Genomic DNA, 12,249 nt, shown 5'->3' with positions numbered 1-12,249 from the left:
TCGGCGTGAGTCTTGTTTTTAACCAGGCCCATTAATGGAATGTATTTTATATACAGAAAGGGAGCTATTTATTTTAAGGTCTTTTTAAACATCCCTTAGGGAAGAGAACAGTGGTTCCCTTGTATTACAAATGAAAATACTGCCCAGCCATTTTATTTTCTACGTTTTAAGATCCTGAGTCCACTTTTATGGCTTAATTCCTGAAATTTATTAGCAATCAATCAGACTATATGCAGTCTATCAGGAAGCGATACAGCAGCAGCGAGGACAGGAAGTCTGCAAGGTACATGAGAGCTGATTCCGCTTTACGCAGGCCATGTGCCAGGAGCCTGACAACCAAACTGAAGGCAGGTTCTGCTTCTGCCCTTCGTGGGGAGATGCACAGAGCCCAACGTGAGCCCATCCTGAACCTCTAGAAGTGGCGGGTCAGAGCCCTCGACTGCTTTAGTCCACATGGCTGCCTCCGCCCAAAGGGGCCAGAGGGGCCCAGCAATGCTCTTGCTCATGAACTTTTACCTTCTGGCTTACTGGCCGGGATGACACTTGATAGTTGATTAAAGTCAACCCAAGTACCAGCAGCCCATCCTGCCAGTGACATCCCAAGCTCAGTGGTGCCCAGAGAGCAGAGTCCTCAACAGATGAGAGGACTGCACCCTCTGGGCCGGGGGGCCTATGTCAGCCACCAGAAACCCAACAATGTTTGCACGAGCAGGGAACGCTCCTGCTTCTAGAAGACAGTTTCCTGGCCTCGAAAGGTTGGACTGCAGTTGTGAGTAAAGAATAAGAACCAGCTAAAGAGCAGATGGAGGCATTTCATAACCCTGGGCCGTGAGGACTAAACTAAACGTACTTCCAGACTTGAGCTGTTGGAGGTCAGCGGTCGCAGGCTGCAGTTGCTGTGAGGAGAGGGCGATGGAGTGCAAGGGAACTCCTCAGCGTATGGAGAGGAGGGCAACACTGAGCACCCCCTCCAGATTTGGGGTGTAGCAAGCATGCTCTACATCACAGACCCAGTGGCCCACCAGGCAAGATCTCAGAAGACCCGTCTGCGCTACATGGACATGAAAGACACTGGCAGAACAAACTCCTCAAGTCGGGATCTTTCATGATCTCAGATGTCAGAGGTGCAGCTGGTGGAAAACGCCCAGCCCTCATGCCAGCGTATCTGTCATTCTCTATAAGAAGAAACCAGCTGGCTCCAGCGCTGGAAAGGAGTTCTCCTGGGAGCACCTGACTCTGCGGTCTCTGCAGGAGGCCAGCCAAGGAGCACGGTACTGCCTTTAAAGTATCCTTAAACTTACAGACAAGACACTGAAAAGATGAAATGTCCAAATCCTCTAGGCCTCCTGCTCTAAATCCAGGGGGTCACTTGCTCCCTAATATGTAAAGTTCTTACTCTCAGATGGACTAGGCATTTGAGAGAAAAAGAGATTCCTCAGGAGTGGGATACTTGGGAGAGACAGAGAGATTGTTCTGGAGTTTTGCAAAACGGAGGAGCCACGGCATTCTGCTCTAGGGGCTCAGCACTTAAGGTGGGAAGCTGCTTAGCACACCAGCACTTAATGTCTCTTAAGATCCCACATCACTCTCTTCATTTCAAATCTAAGGTTTCTGGAAAACCTGCAGGCAAACAGCCCAGCAAACATGAAGAATTTATCTAAGAAACTGACTTTCAGCAGGTGCTGTACACCTCCGGGGGCCCATGGGCCGACCACAGTGTGAACAGCCCGCTGTGCGTGTGGGCTGCGGTCTAGTAACAGGCCCGCTGGGTGAAGGCTCATGTGGGCGGCTTCCCTGCATCGACAGTGGGCACTGAGTGTACCTGGGCTAATGTGTTAACTTCGCCACCCGTAACACCACTTCCTCACTTGACTGTCTGCAGCAGAGTTCTCTGTAAAGAGACGCTGAAGACCGGTGACAGGAAGACGTGGGGTCCTTGGCTGCTCTGCTTACCTCCGAAATAGACTTGACGAATCGGATCCCATCGTTGGCGCCCTTCACCTTGGCCAGGCAGGCACAGAAGTAATCCCAGTAGTCCTTCTTGTTGCCCAGGAGGGTGGCCTTCTCCTTCTGATCGAACTGGGTAGGGAAAGGGACAGAGAGAGGCAGTCCAGACCCACTGCTGTTCATCTCATTAAATGATCACTAACAATAGTTTCTTGGTTGCCTGGCACTGGGCAAGGCCCTTTACGGGCATTATTTCTATTTACTGTCAAATGAAGGTGCTTTAATCCAATTTACAGATCTGAGGCTGGGAGAGGTTAAGTAACTAGTTCAAGGTCATACAACTATTAAGATTCAGGAATAGAAACCCCTGTCCCCCCTCCCCCCAAAAAAGAAATTATCTCTTGAAGAGATCTCTATGCATAGAGTTGGGTGGGAGACCACCCAAGTTTGCTAGTAACAACCTTGATAAAGATATATAACAACTTATGACAAAGGAATACAAGTGAAAAGTCTTAAGGGCAACATGAAGTGTGTTAACTATGTCTCAATTTAGGAAAATGAGTTAGTGGGATTTATCCCGTTACATCAATGTTTAATACATATAGAATAAATTCAAGTAAGTGTCAGCTATGAATCATTTCAAATCCAAAACCAAAACTGGCTACATGAGAAAAAGAAGTCCATAAATATCTTCACAAAGTAAAACAGAGAACAGGTTGAAAGGGCACGGGGCAGGAGTCTTCAACAGGCTGGGGCACCCCTCCAGCGGGCTCTCATCCTGTATACCTTGGTGGGATGTGAAGTTGAAAACTAATGGTGCTCAAAATGTATAGGTGTATCTTCCTATAACACAACACTTTACAGCATTTTTTTTCTGACTATAGAAGACATGCAGATATGTTAGGAAATCTGGATTTTAAAAAATAGAAAAGATGTGCTAGCTGGTTTGGCTCAGTGGATAGAGTGTTGGCCTGCAGACTGACGGGTCCCGGGTTCGATTCTGGTCAAGGGCACATGCCTGGGTTTGGGCTTGAGCCCCGGTAGTGGGCATGCAGGAGGCAGCCAATCAATGATTCTCTCTCATCATTGATGTTTCTGTCTCTCTCCCTCTCCCTTTCTCTGTGAAATCAATAAAAATAAAAAATATTTTTTAAAAATAGAAAAGATTATAATGCCTAAGATTAACTTCTATTAACATATCGGTCCATTTCCTTCCTGTTGTAGTTGACGTACTTTTCTGCATCTGCAGAGTTCTCTGGTCTGTGCACTTGAACCAGCGGACACAAGCATTAGGCTGCAAGTGTGTGAAAGAAAACTCCCTGGGCTGACTCAGAGTGGGGACCAAGCGTCCATTTCCAGCCTGCTCCTGGGTGAGCTGGTGCTGCTGGCCTACGGACCATAATGCTTTGGGCAGGAAGGCTCTCGCACAGTCAGAGGCCCACATGCTCCTGCAAAATGTGACTGGTGTGTGCACATGTGCATGTCTGTTTGGGAAGAGATTCCATAGCTTTCACCTGATTTTCAAAAGGGGACGTGACTCCCCCAAATTAAGATCCTGCTATACAGAAACCTTCTTACCTGCTTAAGTTGGCCTAAGTCTCTAAAGAATGTTCTGGGTTCCCAAATCCTCCTAAGGTAGCGGTTCTCAACCTGTGGGTCGTGACACCTTTGGGGGTCGAACGACCCTTTCACAGGGGTCGCCTAAGACCATCGGAAAACACATATATAATTACATATTTTTTTGTGATTAATCACTATGCTTTAATTATGTTCAATTTGTAACAATGAAATTGGGGGTCACCACAACAGGAGGAACTGTATTAAAGGGTCGCGGCATTAGGAAGGTTGAGAACCACTGTCCTAAGGGGCAACTTGCCGAATCCCCAGAGGATGGCATTTGGAGGCCAAGTCACGATGGGGACTGCTCTGACCTTCGGTCTAACCAGGATGGCCTAATGGCTCCACTGAGCTTCCTGGACCACATCCTTAAAGCTGACAAGTCACCCATCAGGGAAACAAGACAACAGAGCAGAAATCAACACGTTACAGAGTCACTTACTTGAAGGAGGTACTCAAGTTTGTAAGAAAACTTATGCAAGCTGGTGCTGTCATCGGTGATGGGTTCCCCTCCTTCCTTAAATTCTTTGCTTAGTTCTGTGACAGCATCTTTAAGACAACAAACAGGAACACGTAACCAGGTGGAGGCCAACCACTAGGAGACAAGCAGGATAACCGGGAAGCAGGAGGCGGCAGTGGTCAGATGATGGCAAAGCACCTCGCAATCGTGAAGTGCTGTGTCCACCCCCAGGGACGTAAGGCCAAGTCAGAAGGCGCTAAGGTGTCCCGAGAGCCCACAGGCACTTTGCAACAGCTCCCTGGGTGGGCATTTTCCCCAGGCCATCCCTGCAGGCCCTCCATGCAGGCCTCATACTGCTTGGTCAACAAATGTTTGCTGTGTGGATGGATCATTGAGCAGTCCCCTAACACTGGCTGCCAGAAAGCCTTATCCTTCGTTCTGGTCATGTTTCTTCACTCTCCCTTCACTATCACCTCACCGCTCAGTACAGGGAAGTCCAGGCTTCAAGAAGACCCAGAATGTACAAATAGTCATGTCTCAATCGCAAGAATGACAACAGTACCTGCTTCTGTTAATGAGGCCCAGCTAGGGGCCAGGCCTTTGCAAGTCTTTCTCCTTTAATGTAGCCGTGTGAGTCAGGAAGTGCCTTACTTCAACAAATCTAAGATGCAATTAATTTTAAGATGATCCCAACATCAGAGCTGTTTAAACATGAAAAAGAGTAAGGACAATGTAGAATTTTACAGACGAGGAGCTGGCAGAGAGGTCAGATCACTGCTGTGCACTGAGCGATTGGGGGGGGGGGGGCGGGATGGCAGGGGCCTTCCTCTGCACCCTCAGGCTGAGTTCCTGCGCCTGGCGATGCCTAAGAGCAGCAGGCCCACAACCGGAGCTCGGAGTTCCGGAGTTCGTCCAGGATAGGCTACCTGCCCACTGCCAGCAGGCGAGACAGCAAAACAAGAAAGACTGGTATCTGGTCTTCCTGCTCAGAGAGGAGAATATTCTTTCCCATCTCCATCAGAGAGAGCCCAGAGATGCGTGCTTCAGCCAGGAAAACAGACACAAACAAACACACACACACACACAGAAACCAGACCCGGACCTGGAAAGGAGTATTTGATTTTTGTTTACAAAGTGCCCTGACAGTGCCCAGAGAGGAGGGCCCTTGGGGTCTCCCAGCCATACAGGATGGACAGCTGAGCCCCGAATATTTCAATATAATGTGTCCTGAGGACTCCAATCAACGTCCCCCACCCCTCCCCGTGTGAACACAGATGAAAGGGCTGAACTTCAACCGCAAAAGCAAAAGCAGTCACAGCTCCCTCCACACCAAACCCGCATGCCTGGCGGCCTGACCGTACCTTGCAAATCACGGATGATCCTCTGGAGCTGGCCATCCGTGCTGGGGGAAGCCATGGCGACTGGCTACAGGCCGCGGTCTCGGCTGTGCCCTCCTGCCTGGGTCCCGTCAGCAGAAGTCAGATTCCATGGTGGCCCCTGCAGGGGGAGGAAGCACCAGTCAGACAAAATGTACAAACAGCAGAGGGATGCTGCTCTGAGCACAAAGTTGCCCCATCTGGGCATCTTCCTGCAATGGGGAGGGCTTGACCTTTCTGTGTGGGCCTTGCTCTGTGGGCATCCCCTAGTTGGCTTCTGAAACACTTATATTCAGACACAATGACCTGTTTGGGGCCTTAAAAAACACACACACACAAAATACAAGACGTAGCCAGTTTGGCTCAGTGGATAGAGCGTCGGCCTGCAGACCAAAGGGTCCTGAGTTCAATTCCGGTCAAGGGCACGTGCCTTGGTGGCAGGCTCCTCCCTGGCCTGCTCTAGTCAGTGCTCCTGTGGGAGTCAACCATCGATGTATTTCTCTCACAGCGATGTTTCTCTCTGTCTTTCTCTCTATCTTCCACTCTCCCATAAAAAAAAAAAAATCAATGGGAAAAAAACAAAATAACAAACAAAACAAAAAACATCAGCCAAATAGCCTGGCCTAGCCTCTCCTAATCTGCCCTCTTAGACAGCACGGCTTCACTTTCCACCTTTAAAAATGCCTCCCAGTGGCTCCCTCACACCCCGAAACCAAGGCCAGAACTAGTCCAACCCACCCAGCCCACTGGCCTGCCAGGCCTCTGTCGTCGGCTACCCCTAGCCCCTAGCTCCCAGCATCCTCCCCGCCTTGCTTTCTCCGAGGGCGGCTCTGCAACCAGTGGGCGACAGGACACGTACCCTCAGGGCTTCTGAACCAAGGAAGCCTGGCTTGCCTCACAGGGAGAGGTCTGCAGCCCCAATGCCCAGAGTCCGGCTCTGCCTGGATGGGCAGACACTGCCGGGCCTTTCCCCAGGGGCCTGCGCAGCCCTCAAGGGACACTTCTATTTTAAGCTCAGTTACTGTCCTCTTGCGGCTGGTGAGTCCTGAGTTACCAGCCCTACTGGGCAGCTGCTGAAGTGATTTAAGGACACTGTAGTGGCTGAACCCACCAATGATGAGATCTGAGCAGCACTGGAAAGAGGCCTGGGCATGCATTTGGACACTCCTGTGTCCTTCCTTCAGAACCTCTAGCTCTTTCCTTAATGTCCCATGCAAAGGTGGAGTGTTTGCTGGCACAGCAGTTGGCAAGACTAGAGGTGCCCATAGTAGCAGCCACGCTAAACGATGCAGGGCCCTGTCAGGCGCTTTACACACGTGATCATTTTAATTCCCACAACTGCCCGAGCAGGGTAGATAATGCACAACGGAGAAACTGGCATTCAGGGAAGTCATGGAACTTGTCTAAGACCACGGGCCAGCAAGGAGTGGAAATGGGGTTTGAACAACCCTGGTCAGTCTGATTGCAAACTGGACTTTCAGCTGAGCCACTGTCACTACAGCGAATGACCAACCAGTCGCACTGGCTTCTAGGAACCACCCTGAACTCCAGCCACTTCCCAAATAATGTGCTGCTACCCCGAGTGTTTCTAACGCGTGCTGGCCCTCACTCTCCCGCCATCACCGTCCCCTCATTGCTCCAGGAGTCAAGGCAAGAAGATCCTGGAATAGAAATGATCCCAACCTGCGCTCCTACAAATATTTACGTAAGCATGCCAGTGTCAGCCTGAGTGGGGAGGGCCTGTCACAGGGCGGGTATGCCAGGCCTATTTTTAACTAACAAGCTAGGGCAGCTGTGACTCAGGGAAAACAAGGCCCAGAGAGGGCTTCTCTGGCCTAGGAGGAACGAGACAGGCGCATACTTACACACTCCCAGTAACTCATGACACGGAGCCCCAGAGAGTCGGGGGAAACAGAGAGAACCTGCCAAAGCCCCCCCAGCAAGTGCTGGCACCCTGCCCATCGCGGACACCAAACTGAGGGTGGGAGCGGTTACAAAAGGCCAGACCACCCAGCCCCATCTGTCCAGGTCGCCTGCTGAACAGAGCCTGAGCAGGGAGCAGCCAGGGCCTGAAGAGAGCCGGCGCCCAGGCTGGGCCACACCTCTGCAGGGGCCCTGCTGCCCAGGCAGACACTTCGGACCCCCTGGCGAGGCAGTGCCCAGCTGCCCTGGCCCCACGCTCTGTCACGGGCCTACTATGTGTGGGCTGGGGACACAGAGGCAGGCAAGGCACAGGCCAGCCCTGGACGGGCTTGGCTGGGCACCGAGGAGACAGACAGAAAAACATACAGATATTAGGAGAGGACAGAAGAGGTCCATGCAGACATCTGGGTAAAATGTTATGCGTACTCGGCAGTGAAAAGGCATGAACCACAGATACACGTAACAAGTGCTTTATGCTGAGTGAACGAAGCCAGACTGAAAAGGCTATATGCTTTCCGATCCACGTGCATGCTCTTGCAAAGGCAAAACACTGGGGAGACACCAGATCAGTGGTTGCCAGGGGCTGGGGTGAAGGGAGGCTTTGACTATGAGAGCATGCAGAAATTTGGGGGGCAATTCTGTTCTACCTCGACTGTGGTGGTGGTCACCTGACTGTAAATACCCGACAAGCACGAGCTGCGGTGGGACCCGGGGAAGGGAAGGTTCCTTCTGCATGGGGGAGGGGGAGGGGGACACTGTGATGGCACCCGCGTCGGGCCAGGCCTGAAAATGAACAGGTCTTCAGAGAGACACAAGGTGGAAAGGGTGCCAGGGAGGCGGGTCCGGGAAGCCTGTTTCTCTACCGACGTCCCTCTTTTGTGAATGCTGTCAACACAGAGCCTTGCAGCTTCTGGGAGGACTAATCTCGGAGGAAGATGACTAATACCCCAAGAGTCCTCAAAGGAAGCCTCCTGGGCCTGTGTGTTTATTCAAAGTTGAGGCAAGACTGGCACACCTGGGAGAGGGCGGAGCTTGGAAGGGCATGAAAACAGCAGGCGGAGTAAAGCTGGCAGGCTCAGGCCAGGACAATGCAGGAACCATACAACCAGCTGCATATCCTAGAAACCAGCCCTCTCTGGAGTCTGGCATGAGGGAAACAACGTCTGCAGACCAAACTGTCACCTTGGCATGACGAGCCTGAACACAGACAGAGACAGAGACTTGCTCCTTCAAGACCTCTTGGCGCTTTGGGGAAGCTGCCCTTGTGTGGGCCCGAGCCCAGGAGGCCTTCCCTGCCCGACCCAGCAGTGTGCTCAGCGGAAGCCAAGTTCCCGGGTCACGGGGTGAGCTGTGCCAGCTGCCAACAACCTGAGCTGCTTTTCCAAATAGCCTGCGTCACCACCAAGCTGGTGAGCCCTAAGAACCGGCTGCTGGGCCTGTAGGTCGCGGCGGGCTTCCCACCAAGGCTGCGGGTCACCACCTCACACGGTTTCGGGAAGTCAGAGCTTCCTTGGAAGACATGACATGGTCACCATAGGGATGCTGGCTCCATGGACTTAGCATTTTGCCCTCCCTCTTCCTTAGTCTGAGGTCATTAACCAATGAAAGACACAGAAAGGGGCAAGGGCACTGCCTCTCTCCAAACCACGGTCAACTTCCTGTGTCTCTAGATAACTTTGGCCTTTGGTTGAGGGATGAAGCTTTTTATCTTTTTTTTTTTTAACTCACACCACTTCTGACACCAAATGTGTAGCTTTTTCCCACAGCAGGAACCAGTTCCGACAACAACTGCGTGTCCCACAATTCAATTCACTTCTGACACTAACTACTTAGGAAGACATTGGATTCTCTTGCCAACAACTGAAAATTATGTTTTTCATCTGTTTCTTCTAGCTTCTTCCATATGTTATCGATTTTTTCATCTGTTTCTTCTAGCTTCTTCCATATGTTATCGATTTTTTCATCTGTTTCTTCTTGCTTCTTGCTGAGGTTGTCGATTTTTTCCTCCATCCGGTTTATGCACTCTAGGACCCTTATTCTGAATTCTTTTTCTGTCATGTTGCATGCCTCTGTATTACTTAGCTGCTTTTCTGGAGAGTCCTCCTTCTCTTTCCTTTGGGGGTTTCTTTGTCTACCCATGTTTGATCTCACTGACATATCTAGACGTTGAGTCGTTCAGTGGCTGCTCCCTTGGTGGCAGTGACTCCTTGGTCTGCGGTTCCTCTTCGGGCGGTTGCGGTAGCAGCTGCTCTTCAGTTGGCAGCAACTCCTCTGGTGGGTGCTGTTCACAGCTGTGGTGGCTCTTCTGGCTGGTGGGGTGAGGTTTCACGTACAGCTGCTGTTCCTCAGCAGAGGGTGTGGTGCTCAGGAGGTTGCTGTTGCTTGGATCTGCTGTGTTGATTTAAAGGCACAAAATACAACACAACAAGGCACCACGTACCAGGCACTATACACAAATATATTCACGATATTAATAACCCCAAATAAAGGTGACCACCTGAATTAAGAGAATTAGGGGATAAGGAAGAAGGAAGAGAAAAAGAGAAAAGAGAAAAAAGAAAAGAAAATTAGGGACCAAAAAAAGGAGTGCAAAAATGAAAGTGGGAAAAAGGAGGGGGGAAAGTAAAAGCGAGAAAAGAAAGGAAAAGAAAAAAAAAGAGCGAAAAGAGAGAATGAAGTGGAAGAGGGGAAGAGACTTTTTATATGAGGAGAATGCTCCTATAGAACAGCCATTAATCCCAACAAATTCCAGCAACAGCTCCCTGGAGATAAATGCAAACTAGAAACAACCAATAATATAACAATGAAAATAGAATGGAGAACACTAATCCCAAAATAAAATAAAGAGAAAATAAAATGGCACTTTAAAAAAAATGGTAAAATGGTAGCAGTAATAATACTGGTTAAAAATAAGAAGGTAGTAATTAAAAGGGTAAAATCAGGTGATGGAAAAAAGAAGAAAAAAAAAAAAGAAGAGGAAAAGAAAAAAAAAAGAAAAAAAAAAAGAAAAAAAATTGGTTTCTTAGTTAAAAGGTGAAAAAAGAAAAAAAAAAATATTGCAGTAGTGAAGGTCCTTCGGTTCTTCTATTCTTCAGTGTGGCTCGCCTTAGACCTGCCCGGTATTCAGGAGAGTGTTGAGTTTCCCTGCGATACACTGTTCCTCTGTGTTGTAAACCACAGTCCTTATTTTAAAGCAAGCCGCATTTGTTTCCCAGACTGCCTTATTTTGTGTTTAGCAAAGAGTCAGTTTGTGGGTCAGCCTCTGGGTGGCAGTGTTCTGGGGTTGGCCTCTGAGGCTACAGGGCCTCTCTGTCCAGTGGAAGTTCACTGCCCAGAGCTGGCTGCGTAAGAGTTACCAGTGCTGTGTTGTTGCTGGGATTGAAAATCCCTCTATAGGCCAGACCCTGTTAACTCCCAGGGACTGATCAGGTTATTTTAATCCTTGATCTCCTACAGGGTGGAATCTGGGTGTGGCTGTGCTCCTTGCCTGGGGGCTGGGGGGAGGAGTCTCACTCTCCGGAGAGAATGGCTGCCTCAGACGTGGGCTCAGGGGTGTCTCAGCACTCAATTCGCTGCCACCTCTCCCGGCCCCCCTTCTCTCCTCAGTCTCTCCCCAGATTCCACTCCTCCGCACACTCTCCCTCTCTTCAGCACAGGTGAGTGTCTGTATCCGAAATGTCCCATGAACAGGATTCAGTGAAAACAAACAAACAAACGCCGGCCGCGGAAACGGGGAAGGCTTGGTTTCTGTAAGCTTCTTCTCTTACCGGGACTGCATGGTCTGATCAGCTCTTCAGGCTGCCCCCTTTAGGCTCAGTCCTCTGTGATCACAGACCGAGCTCTCAATTCCCCCGGCAGCGCCAGGAATCCCGCGGTTCTGAAAATTATGTTTAAGCTTAGCCAGAATGCCTGAAAACATCCAATCTTCTGAAAGAGGAAAGGGGACTATATGCACTTTTAAAAATTATTTTAGAGGTAAATGACCTTCCCCCACCTTGAAAATTCCTTCTATTCCTGCCCAGAAGTCCTAAATGCTTAAACAACAGACACAGCCCTTTAGTCCCAAATCAAGATACAAAGACTGACTCACAGAAACTTATTTATTCTATGGTGCAAATGACTAATATTCATGTTGCCCAGAAATGGGTTCTGGCAGGGGCAATACAGTGTGTGAGTAGCTACATCAGGAAAGAAGAATTGGAAGGGTCTGAGGAGGAAAAAAAAAAAAAAAAGAGAAGGGGAGGAGGAGGTTTGGGGCATGAAAGGCAACCATGCCTTGCTCTCAAAATCTGTCCTACTTGTTCAATAACCAGTATTGATAATAACACAGTAACTGAGAACTGACCCTGAGAGGACACCGTCCGGTGGGGCTCCTCCCACTCTCAAACACGGTGGAACACACCAGTTGTAAATTCCACCCAGACCAAGAAAGGATGTTAACCCGTTCAGATCAGCCAAAGCAGCAAGCCTTTCTGGAAGAACCCACTGCCTTGGCCTGGCTCAGCCGCCTACGGAAAGGGGGGCACTGGGCAGGTACCTGCGGCTGGGAAGGCCCACGGCGCTGCTGGCTCGGCGCTGAATCGGCTGTCGGCAGTCAGGCTGCCCTCACCAGCTTCAAGGTGCCTGGGCGAGTGCTCAGCAGTTTGTCAGAGGCCAGCTCAGAGCAGACATTTCAGCTCACGTGAGCAAAGGCTCCTGAGGCAACCCCACCCCTTCGACTGTAATTAAAATGTTGAGCCACTGTATGCCTGGGTCATCTTTCCCAAGCACACCTTCTGGCTTGCAATCATCTCCTTTTCTTAAAGGGAATGAAGACTTCAGACTTTGTCATCCCTTCTTGAACCTTCTCTTGCCCACCCACCCACCAACAATTTCAGGTTTCTTGGTCACTTGTCCTGGAAGACACACAAATCTGGCCGCAATTCC

At 50.0% G+C, this 12,249-nt stretch overlaps 1 protein-coding gene across 6 annotated transcripts in view; it reads right to left on the bottom strand.

Annotated features, from left to right (window-relative positions):
* The window catches only part of FYCO1 (FYVE and coiled-coil domain autophagy adaptor 1), a 68,037-nt gene that overhangs the window by 50,160 nt on the left and 5,628 nt on the right, over positions 1-12,249 (bottom strand). For 3 of the 6 annotated variants that reach the window (XM_036333054.1, XM_036333058.1, XM_036333060.1), the window contains exons 2-4: positions 5,386-5,521; positions 4,007-4,113; positions 1,954-2,079 (exon numbers count right to left, since the gene is read on the bottom strand). In XM_036333054.1, coding sequence (XP_036188947.1) covers positions 1,954-2,079; positions 4,007-4,113; positions 5,386-5,440 — 288 coding nt within the window. In that variant the 5' untranslated portion in view covers positions 5,441-5,521. Of the gene's footprint in view, positions 1-1,953; positions 2,080-4,006; positions 4,114-5,385; positions 5,522-6,259; positions 6,401-11,860; positions 12,012-12,249 lie in introns of those variants that run through there. The other 3 variants (XM_036333056.1, XM_036333057.1, XM_036333059.1) reach the window with 3 other exon arrangements.

The sequence above is a fragment of the Myotis myotis genome, unplaced genomic scaffold, assembly GCF_014108235.1.
Source record: "Myotis myotis isolate mMyoMyo1 unplaced genomic scaffold, mMyoMyo1.p scaffold_m19_p_13, whole genome shotgun sequence".
Lineage (NCBI taxonomy): Eukaryota > Metazoa > Chordata > Mammalia > Chiroptera > Vespertilionidae > Myotis > Myotis myotis.
Note: the sequence above shows the minus strand (reverse complement) of the source record. Positions and strands in the feature narration are given on the sequence as shown.